General features: G+C 48.4%; 2 protein-coding genes across 2 annotated transcripts; one reads left to right on the forward strand and one right to left on the reverse strand.

Annotated features, from left to right (window-relative positions):
* The first annotated feature begins 8,256 nt into the window (after positions 1 to 8,256).
* LOC123114044 (probable GTP diphosphokinase CRSH1, chloroplastic) lies at positions 8,257 to 11,902 on the forward strand. Its single transcript, XM_044535402.1, has 4 exons — positions 8,257 to 8,762; positions 9,681 to 10,613; positions 11,172 to 11,450; positions 11,562 to 11,902. Exons 1-4 carry the CDS (start codon positions 8,358 to 8,360, stop codon positions 11,697 to 11,699), a joined length of 1,755 nt encoding a protein of 584 aa, XP_044391337.1. The 5' UTR covers positions 8,257 to 8,357; the 3' UTR covers positions 11,700 to 11,902.
* Positions 11,903 to 15,684: 3,782 nt separating this feature from the next.
* Positions 15,685 to 17,948, reverse strand: LOC123114052 (uncharacterized). The gene is made up of 2 exons (XM_044535415.1): positions 17,816 to 17,948; positions 15,685 to 17,728 (listed from the first exon to the last, which is right to left on the reverse strand). The coding sequence occupies exon 2, from the start codon at positions 17,722 to 17,724 to the stop codon at positions 15,976 to 15,978; it is 1,749 nt and encodes a 582-aa protein (XP_044391350.1). The 5' UTR covers positions 17,725 to 17,728; positions 17,816 to 17,948; the 3' UTR covers positions 15,685 to 15,975.
* Positions 17,949 to 19,930: the final 1,982 nt, after the last annotated feature.

The raw sequence follows: 19,930 nt of genomic DNA on the forward strand, positions 1-19,930 counted from the left end.
CAACGGGTTCAATAAAGAGACGGCCAGGGGAGTCAAGTTCTACCTCTGATGGAACATCAGCCAGTGGTGACTCGCCCCTAACTGCCGGCTCATCTGCAGCCGCCTTGCTTTTCTTCCTTGATATAGTTTTGGTTTTGGTTGCTTGGGGTTTCTTCCTCTTCCAAAAAGGAGAGACGGCATGCATAAATAGACAAAGTTAAACAAGTGGGGTTGTCAAAGAAATGATTCATAAGCCGGACAAATGACTATGCATATACTCACTACAGGTGTTGGGTTGAGATTACAGAAAGGAGTCAACCCCGTCTTGTTGCATGCATCTTGAGTCTCTTCGAGTAATTTCTTCACAATTTTGTTTATCTCATCGGTTCCCAAGTCAATTTTGTTGTATTGTTGCGCGTCATTTGGGCTACCAGAATAATTACACATCAAGTTGTTGCGGCGGCTCAATGGTAGAATCCTCCAAGCAACCCAACATCGGGTTAGATCTACTCCGGTCAAGCCATTAGCTAGCAAGGCCCTGAGTTTTGAGTATACAGGGACGGCTTGAGCATGCTCTTCTGGAATAACCCAGCTAGTGATATCAAAGTCCATAGGCAGACCTTCAACCCTATAACCCGGTAGGGGGTTCTCGCCGGATGGGGTTGTGTTTCAGTAGAACCAAATCTTGATCCATCCTTTGGGATGACTTGGTAGCGTGACTGAATGAAAAGAGCCGTTTCGCCACCTCTGAACTGATAATCCGCCAAGTTCTAAGCTTGGGCCATAAGCAAATTCTGTTTGGCGGTTAAAATAGAAAAATTCCTTGAAGAGAGGAATAATAGGCTCCATTTGAAGATACACCTCACAAAAGACTTAAAATTGGCACAGATTGGAAATGGAATTTGGGCCGAGGCCTTGAGGATGAAGGTTTAAGAAGTGTAAGAAGTCCCGGAAAAATTTGGACCAGGGCGGAGAAAAGCCTCTAAGAAGGTGGCCTGCAAAGATCTCGGCCTCTCCTTCGCCAAGATTGGGAGTTTCATCTCCTTGGGCGGCTCACCAGCCAATCTCTTCCTGAATCGGCAGAAGTCCCTATTCTTGATAATCCTTAAGAACAAGATCGGAAACTTGGGATGGTGCCTAGTTGCAAATGATGGTTTCTGGCATGTTGAGCTGGTTGTGCAAGAATAAGAAGATGCAGAAAGATGAACGGCGAATTATTTATGAAATATTGACTTGATACATGTGTTATAAGGTGGCACGGTTAATTGCGATTAAAGGTAAGGTTATCAGCGTCGAATAAGTCACTTTATAGGTGAGTCAGTTTAACAACAGAAGAAAGTTCTAATATATCTAGCAGGTTGTAAATCTCAAGTGATAACCCGGCAAAATATATAAGGGTGGCTTACATTGAATTGAGTGCTCTGAATTCCTACTAAGTGTTGGATAATTAAGTTTCTACCAAAGTACTTGCAATCATGGATCTACAAATTGTTCAAAAAAGGAAGATAGAGGCTAACCCTAATGACGAAGCATTGGAATGGTGGTTGTTCAAACTACGGGTTTCTAAAGAGATCTAAGTGTTTTCAGATGCAAAAATGGTGTCACCACTCCTGCCGCTATATCTCTATGAGAAAATCTATCAAGCTGCCTCTATGCTAGCAATGGTGTAAATGGAGGTATGAACTCCAATGGACCCTGACGAACTGTTACAGATCTATGGAAGAAGGGATGGCACACATGACAGTCATGGAAGACGACGGCGAGGCACGGCCAAGCCTTAGTGCTGGCGCCACGGTCCTGGGAGAGTTCGCCGGTGGCGGACGAACGGGGGCGGCGACGCAGCGAAAAGCTTCGGTTTGAGGAGGAAGAAGAAGCAACAGGGGCGGAGTAAAAGTGAAAAAGAGGACTCTCTGTATTTATAAGGTAAAAAGGCCCGAGAATACAGGGCAGGTGTGAAGCACGAGGGGACGCAGTAATTTTCGGAGCTGAAGACGCCTCGATTTTGGGAATAAATAGATATGCATAAAGTTTCGTTATGAAGGCATCATGGATTCTAAGGTTTTCAGATATGACGTCAGCAATAAGATATGAAAAACAGACGAGTGTTAAAGAGTTGTAAGTCAGTGTTTGACGAATCGAAGAATATGCGTACTAGACCGGAGGATAAGCTGCCAGGTTGAATGGTGGAGATTGACATAAATAAATTCAAATCAATCTAGGGCCTAATGTTGGGGATATAACCCCGTGATATGACCCGCCATGATTGGGTCGGGTCATCCGGATGGCAGCTTAGGAGCAAGGATTCAGATGGGCCGAGGAGCCCGGGACAAGATCAGTGGGCTGGCTTAGGGCCTAGTGTTTGAAGACGGCGGCTCGTGACCCTGAAGTCCAAGTCGCCAGGAGATTCCTTACTTAGGAGACAAGTTGTAAACATACTAAGTAACGGATCACAGTACGATCCGGACTCTTGTAAACCCTGGGTCTCGACCTGTATATAAGGGCAAGTCTCAGGGACAGATAGGCTAAGGTACAATCGATCAATAGCTAGGTCAAGCAAATCCACTTCCTTGTAATTGATCTCCAAAGCAATAAGCAAACAAGCAGAAAGTAGGCTATTACCTCGACCATGAGGGGCCGAACCTGGGTAATCCATGTCTCTTGATTCCGATTAACCCCGACAAGCTAATCACCTAGTTGCGATAGCCTCACATCTAAGTCCTCACACTAGAACATCTGTCCTGACAAAACCATGACACATGCCAAAGTCAAATCATCAACATAGTCCTCTTAAAATAGGTGGTGTGATCAAATTAGTGGGTTGCTCATCACATGATGCATTTAAATTGACAAGGCATTCATCATACTTATGTGAAGGTGGAAGATCGGTACCTTTGTCAATACCTCTTATGATCAACTATGATGATGTAGCCACTCTCGTCGGTGACGTGTCACATGGTGGAGGTGATGTAGTCCTCATAACAATGGATATGGTTGCCATAGTACACCTAGTAGTTGAAGGAGCAACTGTATCAACTTGGGGAATGTGCACCATGCGCTTGCTCTCCTTGTGGGCAACACGTTATTTTATTTCCTGTTCAACTTTGCAAGCAAGATGAAACAAATGGTCCATAGGATAACACTCTTCATGAATTACTATCTCCTGAATATCATTGTTTAATCCTCCCTAAAATCTATCATAAAATTGTCTTCACTTTCTTCTAAAAAGGAGTGCACCAAGCTAGTTTGTAAATCATCATCATAATGGATATGGTTGTCATAGTACGCCTAGTAGTTGAAGGAGCAATCGTATCAACTCGGGAATGTGCACCGTGCCCTTGTTCTCCTTGTGGGCAACACATTGTTTTATTTCCTGTTCAGCTTTGCAAGCAAGAAGAAACAAATGGTTCATAGGATAACACTCTTCATAAATTAGTATCTCCTAAATATCACTGTTTAATCTGAATTTAATGTCCTCCCTAAAATATATCCATAAAATCTTCTTCACTTTCTTCTAAAAACGAGTGCAACAAGGTAGTTTGTAAATCATCATAATATTTTATTACAGTGTCACTACCTTGTTTTAAATGTTGTAATTTTTTAATCATGCCACGAGTATAATAAACATCGACGAATCTATCTCTCATGACAAGTTTTAAATCATCCCAAGTAGTAGGTATAAAATCAGGGTATAACCGACAATGTTCGCTCCACCAACTAAAGCAAAGCTACTGAAAGTACTAACCACAGCTTTAACTTTTGTACGATCATCAGAATTATGGGATGCAAATATAACATTCATTTCGTACTCCTATTCAATATATAAATCAAGGCTAAAACATCCATTAAAAGGTGGCATTTAAACATTAACCTGATTATGCAAATTCTGATGTCTTTGTTCCTCTCGTGACGGTTCTTGTATTTTCTTAGGTGGTGGCACGTCTCCCACAATCGATGAAGCCCAAGAACTAACAACTGTGGAACATGTCATAATTAGTAGAAAACAAGAAACAAATTCGAGAATAATGCTCCTATGAACTACTTGGATGTGGTGGCAAAACGCTCATAGTATAGCAAATAGCAATGTCTTACAAGTTCTTACCATGCTGCAGGTGGTGACCGGCAACTAGCGATGTCAAAAAACTCCAAAGATTGAGAAAATGATTGCCAGGTGAACGTATGTATACACTGTGTAAAAATATGTGGAGCTGGGTTGGCTTTATATATGATAGCAAAAGATTAGCAATAATAATTCAGAGATGCAATGTTGAATAAACGTTCAACGACGGCATTGTGTTAGTCCTAGGCTAGACCGTACTAGAGACGCGAGTCTAGAACACTAATGGGGTCACGACGTAGCATACTAGTAACAACAAAGGATATGAAGTAGCTCTAGATAGCACAATATAAATGAAGATTAAAAGGCATTAAAGATAATGGTGAGAAATAAGCTCTAAATAGGATATGCCAAACACTCTCTCTACAACTTTCCCCTGGAAAACTTGTTGCTAATTTTTTGATATTTTTTCTCAAGAATACTGTTGACTCAAACTTTTCAACGCAAAAAGGATCACTCAATCCCGAGCTCGTATGAGGAGTCAAAAAATCCAGGAACTGGCCTCAAAATCAGTGAGAAACTTTGTTCGTAAACTTCGGAGGGCAAAAGGACATATTTAGAAGCCGATTTTGAGGTGCCAAATTGAAAAATATTTTACAACTATTTAGATGCAGCTCGTCGGTAGCTTTAATTTGAGTACTAATGGAGGACGGACTTCGTATGAGAAAGATATGCATGTTTTACTGAATAGTGCGCAAAACAGATTCCAATCTGAATTCATGTATGAGATTGCGTCTAGATAGATCTGGAAAAAGAATTATTTTTTTCTCTCACTTTTTTCTTTTTCTTTCTCTCTTTTTTCTATGATTTTTTTTTGTTTTTTCTTTGTTTTTCTTTTCTTTCAAAAACAAACTAGATAAGATGTAGATTGGATCAAACGAAGATGCGAACAACCTCAACTATGATTATGACAGTGAACGATGGGTGGATGTGATGGAAATTGATGGATGGAGGTAGTGGACAGCGGAAGGGATAATGATGCGGCGACGACGTGACTAATGTGAACATAACTCGAAACTCTAAAGGAACTAGACACTAAGACCAGCAGCTCGACACGACGATGCAACCGATAATTCAACTATGCATACACTGAATAGAAATCGCAAAGGCTCAGACTGGCTTCGACAAAGGATGAACCGATCTAACTCTTTTTTCTGGCTTTTTCTTGGATAATAGGCAAAAAATAAATCTAATCTAGGATAACTGGAAACCTTACCGAGCAAACTGAAAACTGATACCACTTGATAGAGGCAGTTTGTCCCGATTTTTCGATGAGATAATAACTATCGATTTGGTGGAGATGATTTGATGATACGACTACAAACGTGCAACAACGTTGCGCCTTAGCAATCGCTAAACCAATCTCATGAGGTTACTAACGATGCCAGAAGCACAATCAGCCTGACCACGAAGGTCTATTCCTGCATGCAATCGAAGAACAGGCAAGAATATGATAAAGCAATCTCAATATTGTGAATATATATATATGAAGTATTGATAATAGTGGGGATTCGAAAACGGTCTTGGCCTGGTCGTTGGACACAAACGAAGTATATGAAGTTGCAATGTCTAAATTTTAACTAAACAAATCCCCAACATAAACTACTAGATTTATCTACATATATAGGAGTAAGGGGTGGCGGCCAAGGAGGTGGGAGGACATCCCAAGGCAGTCTAAAATTAACCCTAGGTCATACAAGGCCCATGGACCCAAGTGAAGGTGATGCAACACCTTTGGACTTGTAGTTTGACACAGATTCTGTTGCAGCGTCAGATTGTTTCGTCAATATCTTCATGCTCCGGACGAATTTGAAGGGAATTGGAAAGTGCATGAAATAAACTTTCCAACAAAAGAAGAATCACCCAATTCGGAGTCTGGATGCGAAAGTTCTTGGCATTTTGAATTAGGTATGTCTATGCAGTCTGAATCTGAGTTCAGAATGTGAAAGACTTGGGTTTTATCTTCTTTTGGACTCAAAGTGAGGTGAGAGAACTTCCTGAACAGCACCTAAATGTCTCTTTTTCCATTATCTTCATATGTGGATTGTACAAATGTCCGATAGTTCTACAATTAGGCATGAAGAAAAAAAGGTGAAATACTTTTGTTCTGAATAGCATAAAATTAATGCATAACTTTTATCAGAAATCACCTCAAATAAATACGCATATGCGATATTTGTGATCATATCAAAGGTAGTCATGTCCTCATCATGACGCAAGATTAATAAGAGGGTGAACATTGCAGGCCTCCGGTTCCCTCGATTTTTGAGGTGTTCCACAATTTTGGACCCGACTAGCGAGAGGACATGCAACTCATCCTTTGGAGCAGCAGCCCAGAATTGGGCCGACCATGACGTACCGAGTACCGACTGAAGCAGAAACTGAAGACAAGTAACGATAAGAGTGGAAAGAAAGATTTGGTGTGTTCGAGAGGACAATCGTACGACTTACTACCATTAATCATCGTTTGTATTTTCACAATTTTTTAATGAACCTATAGATACATTGATGTCAAAATTTTAACACTAAAAGTCCGACGCCCCAAATATGTTGGATCCAGATCCAACGCATGGCAATTACGCGTTGCACCGTGACAATTTTACTCATAACCTTTTACACTGCATGGCCATTTTTACTTGGGCACCACTAGGCGCCGGCGCACCGGCCGAAACTTTCGGCCGGTCCAGCCATAGCCGCTCGATGCGAGCCGCGCGGGCGGTTGGATCTGGAGCAAAAAATTAAAATTACCCCAACTTCTTCTTCCTCGGGCCCCCGTGGCGCATCTCCGGCGAGATCCCCTGTGGCTCGCAGCACCGCGCAGCCCAGCAACGCCCCCGCGGTGCATCTCCGGTGCAGATCGCTGCCATGGATTTGGGCTCCAGCTCCGTTACGGCCGGTCGAGGTTGCAGCTCGCCGCGAGCCCGTAGCAGCTCGCCGGCGACCGGTTGCAGCATCCGCCCCTGCCCCCGTGCTGGATCTCGCCGCCAGAATTCACGGAAACCCGTGCTGGGTCGCAGCTCGGCCGTGATGGATGTAGCAAAACATTATGCCGGTTGTAGCAAAAAACAATGCTAGTTGTAGCAAAATCGCGACGCCGGCTGTGTGTTGTAGCAAAACGTGACGCTAGTTGTAGCAAAATGCTATGCCAGTTGTAGCAAAAATCTATGCCGGTTGAAGCATGTAGCAAACTGCAGCATTTTATTATCTTCTTCCACCTCCAGCCGTCGCTGGTTGAAGCTTTCTTATTTTCATAGTGTCTAGTTGTAGCTTTCTCTCTCAATGGCTGGAGCTTTTTCCAACAACCGTTGAAGCTTTTTTACCAAAAGTTGTAGCTATTTTCTTTTTAGCAGCACTTGGTCAAGGCTTTTTGTATCGTTTCGGTTGAAGCTTTTTTAATCGAAGGATGTAGCATTTCATGTCAACGGTTGTAGCTTTCCGGCGATGGCGCTGACCGCTTGTAGCTTTCTCTACATCCGGTTGAAGCTTTTCATCTAGGGGATGAAGCTTTTTTTTAAACGGTTGCAACATGAGGGGGTGCGACGATTCTGCAGAAGCCTCCGGTGTCGACCATCGCCGTCCGGCTCGTCGGCGGCGAGGCAGAAGCACGAGACGTGTGGGAGTTGCAACCACCGGGGATGGGGATTGGTCAACGGGCTGCATCCAATGGCGAAACGGGCTGTAAAAGCATGGCGGGATGAGATCTACATCCATGGACGCGCGCGGGATTCGACCTTCCATGACCGACGGCGAGATGTGGACGCCGGCGCTGCAGGAGATGAGGATGGGGGCGAGATCCGCGGAGCTGTGAGACAGAAATGAGGCGAGATTCGCGAGATCCGCAGCGCCACGTGGTTGCTCGCGACTGGGTCGCGTGGACTGGACCGGCCGAAGCTTCGGCCGGTGCCCCGGCCCCAAACTCCCTTTTTACTTTAGAGATGGCAAATCTTACTCAACGACATTATAATTTTATCTAATTTCGTATGATAAATGTAGACGTTCGCTCACAAATGCTAAAAATCTGACATCAGATTTTTAACATTTGCTTTTTTATTGATAGGCATGTTTATGCGTATTGAAGGAAAGACTTCCGGAGAAATACAGATTTCCGATCAAAACCCCGTCTCTTCCCGCGCGGAGATGGCAAATCTTACGTGGCAAGGCGCGAGCCAGTCGCCACTTCATCACAATCACCACATCCATATCCCCACAGCGGCTGCCACAGTGCCACGTCGCCTGCAATCCATCCCCGGAGCGGGCCCCACCCATGGCGACGGCAGCCGCCGCCGCCGCGGCCGTCCCCGCCGGCCGCCACCAGCACCCCCACCACCTAGGCCTGCGCCTATGCCCCAACCCGCATCGCCTGCACCGACTGCGCCTCCCTGCCTCCGTTGCCTTTTCTTCCCCATCCGCCCCGTCCACCTCCTCCTCCTCCTCGTCGCTATCGGCCCCGGCGACGCCGCCGCCGGAGGGAGGAGGGCGGCTGGTGGCGGAGCTTGTGGGCGTGTTCAATGAGCTCACGGGTAGGATGGGAGAGGGCCTGGCGACCACCTCCTCGTCGCGCCTGCTCTTCCGCGCGCTCAAGCTGGCCCTCCCCGCCCTCCGCGACGGCGACGGCGGCCAGGCCCTCACGCGAGCCCTCGCGGTGGCTGCGACCTTAGCCGACCTCCAGGTGCTGAACTAGAGCTTCCTCCCCTGTTCCGTTTGCGTAAATAGGATTGTATCAGGGACGAAGCTAGAAAAAATGTTTGCTGGGGTCAAGTCTATGGCAGTGAGGTCGTCTTCAATAAATAGATAGTGTGTAGTACTAATTTAATGAAGCATTTCCTGATTTCATTGGGGTCAATTGACCCCAATGCCTACCAAACAGCTTCGTCCCTGGATTGTATCGTTCCCTCAAAAGGATTATATCGTTCCATTTTGGAGACTGGGAGTGGGTTTTCGTGTTCGCATGAAGTACTCGTAGAATTTAATAATTTTTGGCCTGTTACCTGTGGGTTCCTGGATCAAGTTCAAGTTCGCATGAACAAGAATTGCATTAATTAAGTAAACGATGAGTAACTCAATATGCCGAATTCTTTTTCAAGGATACGTCAAAGCTGACGTATCGAGATCATAGATAGAAGATGCCTAGAAAGGCAGATAGTTTTACAACTTAGCCACGGCATGAAAGCCAGTTTTCAGCATTCCTCGTTTCACAGTCACACTTCAGTTACACAAACTATTAACCTCAGGCTTAACTATGATTATTTATTTTCATGTCACTGATCGCTACTGTTTGGTTCATACTTTCCATTGAATTCCTCATTTATACCATAAGTTGAAGGCAATATCATCTGACTGTATTGATGGGCAGAGCCTTTCTTGGACGTGTAAATTGTCAAAAACCACCACAAGTTAACCCATGCTTACGATTAGGCTCTTTGACCAATTTCTAATCGCTCCATTTCCCTGTAAGGTTATGGTGATTCATAAGATATTTGCACTGCTTTGTATGATAACGCAGTTAAGCATCATTGGGCTTATTTATCCACTCTTAAGCTCTCATGTTAACAGGGATTTTGAATTCTTGTTGTATGCATGACGGCAGATGGATGCGGAAGTTATTTCAGCCGGCATATTGAGGAAAGCGCTTGATGCGGGGACTATAAGCATGAGCGATGTAGAAGCTCAAATTGGGACTGGCATAGCTGATTTACTGCACGAGAGCTTAAGGCTTAAGGTTGCTCACTCAAAGGTCGACGTATTGGATGATGAAAGTGCGAGCTCATTGAGAAAGTTTTTCCTTTCGTACTATGACATCCGGGCAGTAATCTTGGAGCTTTCTCTGAAGCTCGATACGATGAGACACCTTCAGTACCTCCCCAAGCATCTTCAGCGAGTAAAATCTCTTGAAGTAATGAAGATATATGCTCCACTTGCTCATGCTGTCGGGGCTGGTAATCTGTCGCTAGAGTTGGAAGATCTTTCATTTAGGTACTTGTTTCCTCATTCCTATGACCATGTCGATCAATGGTTGAGGAACCGAGAAGCCGAGTGCAAGCTCTTGATAAATGCCTACAAGGCGCAGTTGCTTCAGGCACTGAAATCCGATGATGAGCTGAACGAGATTGTGCAGGACATCTCAATTGAAGGGCGGTACAAAAGCCGTTTCAGTACTATGAAGAAGCTAGTAAAAGATGGCCGGAAACCAGAAGAAGTAAATGACATACTTGGTTTACGGATAATCTTGGACCCTCGATGCGATGGTGGCTCATCTGATTGGGGCCCCAGGGCCTGTCACAGGACACACGAAATCATTCGAGCTCTGTTGAAGGAAGTGCCAGGTAGGACAAAGGACTATGTGACACAGCCAAAAAGAAATGGCTATCAGAGCCTGCATGTGGCAATCGATGTAAGTGAACCTGGGAAGACGAGGCCACTAATGGAGATACAAATACGCACCAAGGAGATGCACAGAATTGCTATTGGTGGAGAAGCGTCTCACTCTCTCTACAAGGGTGGTCTTACGGATCCCGGAGAGGTGAGCCATCTACTTAATTCCAACTCTCTTTCTTCCTTTGAAGTACATTGAATCGTCTGGATTTATCAAGGCACTCGGGTATCTTTCAAAACATAGTAGATAAGTTGTTTTATCAAACATAGGGCCAAAACATGTACAAACATAGGCTTTATAAGTTATGTAAAATGCTGCTTGCTACAAGATACGCCTAAATTTCATCCAGCATATGAGGCTTCTTACTGAAATTGTCACTGGGTTATACTCCCTCCGTTCCGATTTACTCGTCATGGTTTTAGTTCAAATTTGAACTGAAACCACAACGAGTAAATCGGAACGGAGGGAGTATAACCCAGTGACAATTTCAGTAAGAATAATAACAGTTAGTTCAGAGCTCACAGCTGAGATGGTAGTGACCTGGTTTGGTTCATGTTCCTAACTGATACACTCGTCTGCTTGATTTGACCATGACATATGGTTTTATCTTGAAATTAGCATTCTTATATACCTTTTTCAGAAACTGAACTGAAAGATTATTTTTGGGGCATGACTAAGAATCAACATTCCTTGAATATTCTCCAGGCTAAAAGACTCAAGGCTATTATGTTGGCCGCGGCAGAACTAGCAGCTCTTCGCCTTCGAGACCTCCCAGCCAGTGATCATCGAGGAGGTGAATGCAAGAACCAGGCTTTCTGCCTTATAGACAAAAATGGTGATGGGAGGATCAGCATCGAGGAGCTCACGGAGGTGATGGAAGATCTTGGTGCCGAGGGCGAGGATGCGATGGCGCTCATGCATCTCCTTGATGCAAACAGTGATGGTTCCCTGAGCTTCGACGAATTTGAGTCGTTCCAGAGACAGGTGGGTGCAAGTTATACATCCGCCACAAGTTATCCTAACACAGTCGTATTCTCAAAGTCGCCCTTCTGGGACACAGCTTCTGATATATTCGAAGTGTTTCTGGCTTATCAGGTTGAATTGATGAGGAGCTTGGAGGACAGGGATGACCACTACACGAAGATACTGAAGGATAAGCTGCAGACAATCGACAGCGCTGGCCTCATTCACTTCTACCGCAAAGAGCTGGGAGACAAACTGCTTGTGAGCTGAAATATATGGGCCTTTCTTTTAAGGAGCTGCATTGTAGTTTTGATGTTGGTGCATACTACATTGAGATGTGGTTAACAGCATTGGATTGTACATACTTGCTGATTGTATGTCGAGCTATAGAGCAGGTCTGAGGAAGTAAAGGTTGTCCTCCACATTGTGCAGAACCTAGATGTGGCACTTTGCAATATATTTCTAACTCTGTACATATGGTATGGCTTTGCTCGTGTTACTTACATCATGTTGTTGTTATGAAAACAACTTTTGACTAGGGGTATCCTTTGTAGCAGGGTTAGTGAAATGTAAGTAACAGTGTGTGACGGCCGTATAACGAAGGTCACGGGGGGGGGGGGGGGGGGGAGGATCCCCACCTGAATATATTACTCAAGAGGCCAAAAGGCCGAGCAGTGACAGTCACAGATTACAAGAGCACGGCAAGCCGTGTGGTAAGGTAGCCTAGCCAAGCCGTGGCAGCTACCTTGTCAGCATGGTCCCTGAACCGGTGTGAGAAGAGTTCGAAGTCATTTACAATGTTCTGAATGGTAGTGCGAGAAGAGTGATCTTAAGAGCGAAAAACAGTAGCGTTACGAGAGTCCCAAATCCTCCACAGCACAACGAGAAGCACTTCCGGCCACACCCTGCTGTCAAGCTGCTGGGGAAGGGTGACCAGCCAGAGATCTTGGAACCTGGGGGTAGCGGAGAGGCCTAGGTGCACCCAGATCTGCATGGCCCGCGAGCAGGCAATGAACAGATGAGTAGTGTCTTCAGAGGAACCAGCACATCGAGGACAGCTTGCAGAATCAGCCATATGTTTGAACGACAGATTTGCTCGAGTATTTAGGCGTCCTCTGAAGAGAAGCCAAGCAAACAGTTTGAGTTTATGCGGCGCCCTGGATCTCCAGATTAGGTCGGCATGATCATCCTCAGCATCTTCTTGCATCAGGATTTTGTAGGCAGACTTGGAGGAGTAGTTTTGCCCATACAGCAAGAATCGCTCATCCTTCTCAGCCGTCAGTTGGACATCCTGCAATAACAAGCAAAGAGCAGCTAGCTCGCGCGAGCCGGCCGAGGTTATCCTGTTGGACAGGTTCGCATGTATCCCATCTCGCATGATATGAACCACTGGGATGAAAAAATTTGTGAAGTGGGAATAAAGGCACGGGAAAGCAGAGGCAAGAGTGGTCGGCAGTAGCCAAGTATCTATCCAGAAAAAGGTTTTCTGACCATTATTGGTTAGCACAAAGGTGGTGTTTAGCAAATTCTGCAACTGCTGTTGGATTATTTTGGTTAGGAAAGAAGGGTTTTGGCAGGAAGCAAGGTGGGATAGGCTGCATAGGTGTTGTTTGTCTAACCAGGAAATCCATGGCAGTTGTGTGTTTTCAACATGTGTGAGGTATTTGAAAGCAAACTTCATAAGAAGACATTCTGTGTAGCTAAGTTCTTAATGCCTAGACCACCATAAATTTTCGGTTTGCAAACATTTTTCCAAGCAATCAAGCATTTGGAGCCTGAGCATGTCTCCTCGGCAGCCCAAAAGAAGGCCCGTCTAATGGCGTCCAGCGTCTTTAGTGTCTTCTTCGGAATTTTGAAAACTGACAAAAAGTAGGTTGAGAAAGAGTCCAGAACGGCGGAAATGAGCACGAGCCTCCCAGCTCGATTGAGCAGTTTCACGCACCAGCCGGGCAGGAGGGATCGGAAAGAAGAGATGAGAGGCTGGAAGGCCGAGGGGGGGAGCTTGGTGGGGGAGAGGGGAAGACCGAGATAGGTTTGGGGAAACCCAGCAGTGGCACAACCAAAAATCTGCACAATTGAGGAGGCAGTTGTGGCATCTACATTCATGGGGACGAAAGTTGTTTTTGTGAAATTTATACAGAGGCCGGTTGCAAGAGCGAAGTCGTCGAGAAGCTGCTTGAGCTTGCGGGCCGCCATAGTGGAAGCATGGGCAATGATGAGCGTGTCATCGGCGTATTGGAGAATAGAGGGCGGTAGGTCATGGTAGACCGGATGGTGAAGCTCGTTTTCTTGATCGGAGGCAGCAGACAGGATGAGCTGTTGAAGCACATCGGCAACGATGATGAACAGATAGGGTGAGATGGGATCACCCTGTCGGAGACCATTTTTGCACCGGATCCAGCTACCAGGTACGCCGTTTAGCATGACTGCGGTTTTACCGGTCGAGAGCAGGTCCTCAATCCAGGCACAGAAGCGATCTGGAAAACCCCGATGGCGTAGAATTTTGAGTAGAGAAGGCTAGGAAATGGAATCAAACGCCTTTTTGAAGTCAAGTTTGAGGACCATTGTTGTTGCTTTTCGTTTATGACAACAGTTAAGGGAATCTGCCGCGTAAATAAAATTTTCAGCAATGCATCTGCCAGAAATAAAGCTTGTTTGATCACCGTGAATGAGAAGAGGAATGAAAGGTTTTAGTCGATTAGTGAGGAGCTTGGCAATGCCTTTAATTGGGCAGTTCTCAGGGAGATAGGATGGAATGCATCCGCGGTGTTGGCACCATCTTTTTTAGGTAGAAGTATAGTGAAGGCTCTGTTAAAGCGCTCCGTTTGGGCTGTGAGATTATAGAAGTCATGAAAAAAGGCAATGAGATTGTGCTTGATGGAATTCCAAGCCGAACTGTAGAAGCTAGGGCCAAAGCCATCGGACCCTGGGCTAGCATTAGGATTCATGTGCAAAAAGGCGAGTTTTATTTCGTCGGAGGTGAAAGGGGCATCCAAATGGCGAAGTTGAGGCACCGAGGCGGCGTAAAGATTTGATAGATCAAAATTCCAAGAAGTGATCGCCGGGCAGCCTAGTAGATTTTGATAAAAGTCTTTCAGGATCGTGGCTTTTTGATCATGGGCGTGGAAATCCTGGTCTAGAATTCGAAGCAAAGGGATCTAATTTTTACAGAAGCGTTGGGAGGCAGAGACGTGAAATTTTTTTGAGTTTTCGTCCCCCCAGATGGCGCGCTTAACTTTTGCCCGTTGTCTGATTGCCATCATACGATCGCGGATGGCTCGATGGAGGGAGCGCTTTAGGATAGATCGCAGCGAGGCCTCAGCAATGGAGAGAGGGCGAGATTCCTCTTTGGCATCAATCAGATTAAGAACAGTCTTACATCTTTGTTCCCTGGCAGGTGGAGGTCTAAGGGTTTTAGCCCATTGTTTGAGGCGCGAGCGGCAGGTTTGAAGCGTTTGGGCCAGGTTGGAAGAGGGGGATGAGCTGGAGCGGATGCGCTGGGCGGCAGACTGGTCTATGATACGTCGGCAAGCCGGGTGCAGGGCCCAGGAGCGTTCAAACCTAAAGAGGCGGGAGCGAGGGATGGAGGTCGAGATGGAGACGACAAGTGGAACGTGATCAGAAGTGAGGCGAGGCAGGGAGGTGAGTGAGCAGTTTGGGAAGGAATTATTCTAAGCAATGTTGAAGAAGGCACGGTCGAGGCGTTCCAGAATAGGTGAGTCTTAGTTATTTGACCAGGTGAACTTCCTGTCTAGGAGAGGTAATTCCATAAGCGCGAGGTGATCCAAGGCGTCGTTGAAAAGAGATGCTTCTAGATGATGAAAATTGGGATTATTTTTCTCATGGGGGAAACGAATCAGATTGAAGTCACCTATGACTAGCCACGGAGTGTTGTTCGGTGGAGCAATACTTTTCAGTTCGTCCAAGAAAACGCTTTTGAGGGATCGAGCAGTTGGCGCATACATGTCGGTAACAACGAAAGGGGTTTGGCAAGCGAGAGATTGTAGCGTAACGGAGCTACAGAAAGAGTGATTGGCGTGTGATTTAACCGATAAGGAGGAGGTAGAGACGGTTGTTAGAAGTCCACCTGCAGTGCCACAAGCTGGTAGAAAGCTAGCGTCATCGAGAAACGAGGGGAGAAAGGATCTGAGTTTTAGCTGAGTAGGGGCGGAGTTTACTTTCCTGAAGTAGGAGGAGATTTGGTTCTAGAGAGATTAATTCAGATAGAACTTTACATTTTCCATCATCCCCTAAACCTCTTACATTCCATGAACAGAATGACAAGGTAGAACTAGACATAAAGCACTACAACAAACACCATCATAAAGGAAGAGTACATGACACAAGGAAGCAAACTACTGATACAGACAGAGACGAATACAGATAAGCTTGTCGGCGGACACAAGCAGTGGCAGCAGCCGGGCATGATACAGCAATGCATAAGTCACTTGGCCACGGCACCAGCAGAGGAGGCCACAAACTCAGCCTCATCAGGAGAAGAGCCACACTCGATGGCCAGAGCGGCGAGAGCGCGGGGGGAGCCAGGCTAAACATCATCGGGGTACAGGCGAGCAGAGCGCACAACATCATCGAAATCACGCGCAAAGTTGCCCAGCTCCAGGCGCTTGGCCTTTGCCTTGGACGCCTTATCCTGCATGGTTTCCTTCTTGTATGGCTCCAGCTCGGCGAGGCGAGCACTCCGCCTGATGTGCAGAACAGAGCTGGCACGCCTGCGGCAGGCACGTCCCTTCTTGGCGACGGCCTCGTGCACCACAGGCTCAGCTTCCAGATCCAAGGCCGGCAGGGAGGGCAGCGCCGGCGCCACAGTCGCCCTTCGACGGCGAGAGTAAACCACCGGCGAGGCGGCGCGAGGCGCCGTCGTCAAGGTGGCCGGGCCATCAGAAGCAGCAGGTGCAGGAGCGGGGTCGGGCATGCAGAGATCTGGCGAGGAGATCGGGCATGAAGGATCGGCTGGGATATCGGACAAGATGGAATCCAAAAGGACTGGAGGAGCCAAGCCGATCCTGGCAAGAGGGACATCATCATCAGATGAGCTGATGGCAAGCTCAACAAAGGTGTCAGCGGCAAGCGAAGCATTTCTTGAAGGCGAAGGGGGCGGCCCCTGGGGGAACTCCGGTGAGACGGTGAAGGGGCCAAACGCTGCCATGGCAGCAGCAGCACACTGAAGGCCAATAGAGGGATTTGGGGTGGGGGAGTCCGAGTCGGAAGCCGAGTCCGAAGCGGAGTCCGAGTCCCCATCAGAGGAGAAGGGGGAAGGGTCACTTAGGCTGATGCGAGTGACCTTCCCGTGCTCGTGCAGCTGGACAACTAGGATGTCGAGATTAGGAAGCTGGACAGTAAGAGCATCAGGCAGAGTGGTGCCCTTGAATAGGGCGACATGAGCCCTAATAGAGGTGCGCTCGTCGGAAAGGAGGCAGTACTGGTCGATGGAGAAGATTTCACCAAGAAAGTTCAGGACGAAATGAACACCCGATGGGTGCCAGAGCTCAAGAGGGAAGCCAATGGCCTCCAACTCCGTGAGATCATCCTTGAACAGAGCGGTGGAACGACCATGGTTCTCAGCTGGCTCAAAGGAGATGGTGTTACCATCAACATGCATGGGGCCACGTGTGATGACGCCATGGCGAGCGGCAGCAGATGGGAAGGAGACTAAGCCCGCACCACAAAAAGACGCAGCGGCGCGAAAGACAGGGGTGCCTCCGCGCTCTCTGAGCACGCGACGGATCTCCGGAAAAGGGTTGTGGACGGGAGTGCAGAAGTGGACGAAGGCATACCTAGCTATGTCATCCTGGACAAGCTGGGACGGGACTACAATGAAGGGCTGGCGAGGAGGAGTAGGGATGGGAGCAAATGTAGGAGGGCCTCTGTTGCGGTATGCGGAGGGCACCGGGGGCGGGTGAGGTGCACGGTGGGAAGCCTGGGTTGAGCGGGGTGGGGATAGATTGAGGCGGCGGGCTGTGGCAGCAGCAACCTCGTCTAGGTCATGGATAGCTTTGATGAGGTGAAGTTGTAGCCTGTCAGCGAGGCCGTCGACCGGAGCAGAGAGGTCAGGAGGTGGTGAGTTGAGATCAAGAGCAGCTTCTGGGCAGATGAGGTGGGGCTTGTGGGAGGAGGGGTTGAGGCGGATCGGCAAGGAGGCGGAGGCAGTGGAGGAGCCCGCATCGCCGACCTCCACCTGGAAGGAGCCGAAGCGAAGCGAAGACGGGGCCACCGCGACAGGCGGCTGGATGACGGGGGCGACGTTGGCGGCAGCGTTGTCGGGCATGGCATTCATGGCGCTGGCAGGGCAGAAAGCAGGGTTAGAACAAGGAGAGGGGGATGGCGGCATTGTTGGAAAACAGGGAAGGAGGCGACGAGCTTTGCACCTGAAGCTACGATGACCGGAGCGCCAACAGCGGGCGCAACGGATGGGGTCCCTGCAGTCGAAGACGATGTGGTCCGAGGCGAGGCACCGGAAGCACCGCTGGTGAGGCTTCTTGCTCTTTTGATGGGAGGACGAGAGGCTGGGGGTGAGTGATTTAGCCGGTTGGGTGGGGGGTATAAGTAGAAGAGGAGGGGGGATTGGGTTGGCCTTGGGACGCAGCAGAGCGTCTTGATAGGAGGGAGAAGGGGCGGGGTCGAGGCGCTACGCGGCGCGCTGCAGGTTGCGTGGGAATCTTCTGCAACACCGTCTACATGAGGAGATCAAGGACTCATGTCATGGCAGGGGGGATAAGGAATGGACAGCAGCGAAGCTGAAGGGAGGGGGAGGCGCATGCGTGCGTATCTTTGCGCTGACCGGAGCGGCCAGAGAGACGGATCGGAGGGGCTCGAGGTATAGTACCACAGTCCTGTAGGGGAGGTAACCAGTCTAGGGGCCACAAGTCATAGACGTAGGGTACAATGGCGGTGTCGTGGCAGGGAACGGAGGAGGAGGAAGTGGGGCATGTGTTGCCATTGCTGGTAGGGGGGGCCGGGAGGTCAGTGGCGCGGAAAATCGGCGTAACCAAGACAGGCTGGAGTGGTGCGTTTTGGAGATTATGAGTGGTGGGGCCAGGTGATCGGGGCGTTGGAGGGGCGGCCAGGTTGTCAGAGACTTGGGGTTGCGAGGGCAGGTTTAAAAACCGTCCCGCGGCGGTCTCGTATTCTGAAGCGTTCCTAGTAGGGGTAAAAATAGGCGTAGCCTTTTCCCTCTCGGTCTGGGTGGCGAAATGTGACAGGAGAGGCGTTGTGGAGATCGTGTGTAGTGTGAGGGGATTTTGTTTCTCCAGAGGCAGGGGCTGCCACTGTAGCAGCAAAAAGCACGCAGACGGAGTCGTTGGTTCGATCGAGGGAATGGCAAAGACACATGCGGCAACAGGGGGGAGCGGTGTTGGTCAAACATGCACATGGAAGCGCAACCAGCGGTGGCGTGAAGAGAACCCCGAAGAAGTACGTGCATGCATGAGGGTGGGCCTGGCATTGCATGCAGAGGTGCATGCAAGCGTGGTGAATCCTGATGGACAGCGGGCGTGCATGGGGACGTGGCCGGGGAAGCATGGGGGTGGGGGCCAAATGGGGTGAGGCATGCATGCTGGTAGGAAGGGCAGGGCTGGCGCCGTCGTACGTGATCGAGTCCATGTTCGAATGCACACCTGCTAGCACATTTAATGGGAGGGAGACCGATCCCTCCGTATGTGCACAAGCTGGATCATTTAATGGCGAGGAGACAAGGCTCGGGGAGATGGTAGAATCGTACGGGAGAGAGGATGATAGAGCACGGGCAGTAGGCAACGTCGAGTCTTTGGATTGAAAGTTGGTGGAGAAACGGCCAAGGATCGATTGGGCACTGAGGGGAGCGGCACGAGTTTAGGGGGACAGGTAGAGCGTCGATGAGCAGTCCACGTCCGGGAAGGATTCCAGGGCGCTCTGGGCCGGTTGTTGGGATTCAAACAGCCAAAGTTCAAAATGGGAGAGGACATAGGGAGAGCGGGAAACCATTTTGGACCTAACGTCTACTGTGGAGACCCAAGTGCAAAAGAGCCCCGCATGCACGATTTGCACGTAAAAACGTTTGTATTAGAAAATAGGTGGTCTAAGGCATCAATAACGAGCTTAACAGTAGGGACTATAGACTTTAGAAGCTTAATTGCAACCCACACTTGGACAGGAGGGCTAGGGTTTTTTATGTTGACAGTGATATCTATGTGGTAATCATGCAAGATAAGGCTACGAAAGCGAGAACCAATTCGAACAGGACGAACCTTAGCGCCCCGGCGAGGTAGCGGCCTGAAACTCGAGGTCGCAGGAGCCCGGACGGGAGAGGGGACTGCGGCGGCAACAAGGGCGTGGACAATGGAGTCGGACGAGGGGGCCGGCTCCCGGCGGCGGCGCAGGGGTACCAGATCCTGGCTCCCGGCACCCGCCCCCGAGGGCACAGGGGCACCGGATCCCGGCAGCGACGGGCGCAGGGACGACGGCGGATGGGGGAACCGGAGCAGGATGCCAGGCCTCCAGAAGTC

The sequence above is a fragment of the Triticum aestivum genome, chromosome 1B, assembly GCF_018294505.1.
Source record: "Triticum aestivum cultivar Chinese Spring chromosome 1B, IWGSC CS RefSeq v2.1, whole genome shotgun sequence".
Lineage (NCBI taxonomy): Eukaryota > Viridiplantae > Streptophyta > Magnoliopsida > Poales > Poaceae > Triticum > Triticum aestivum.

Excerpts from the sequence above, each read along its gene's own strand:
- LOC123114044 (XM_044535402.1), top strand. The coding sequence starts at position 8,358 with ATGGCGACGGCAGCCGCCGCCGCCGCGGCCGTCCCCGCCGGCCGCCAC. Across the intron at positions 8,763-9,680 it reads CGACCTTAGCCGACCTCCAG|ATGGATGCGGAAGTTATTTC; the intron begins GTGCTGAACTAG and ends GCATGACGGCAG. Across the intron at positions 10,614-11,171 it reads GTCTTACGGATCCCGGAGAG|GCTAAAAGACTCAAGGCTAT; the intron begins GTGAGCCATCTA and ends AATATTCTCCAG.
- LOC123114052 (XM_044535415.1), bottom strand. The coding sequence starts at position 17,724 with ATGAATGCCATGCCCGACAACGCTGCCGCCAACGTCGCCCCCGTCATC.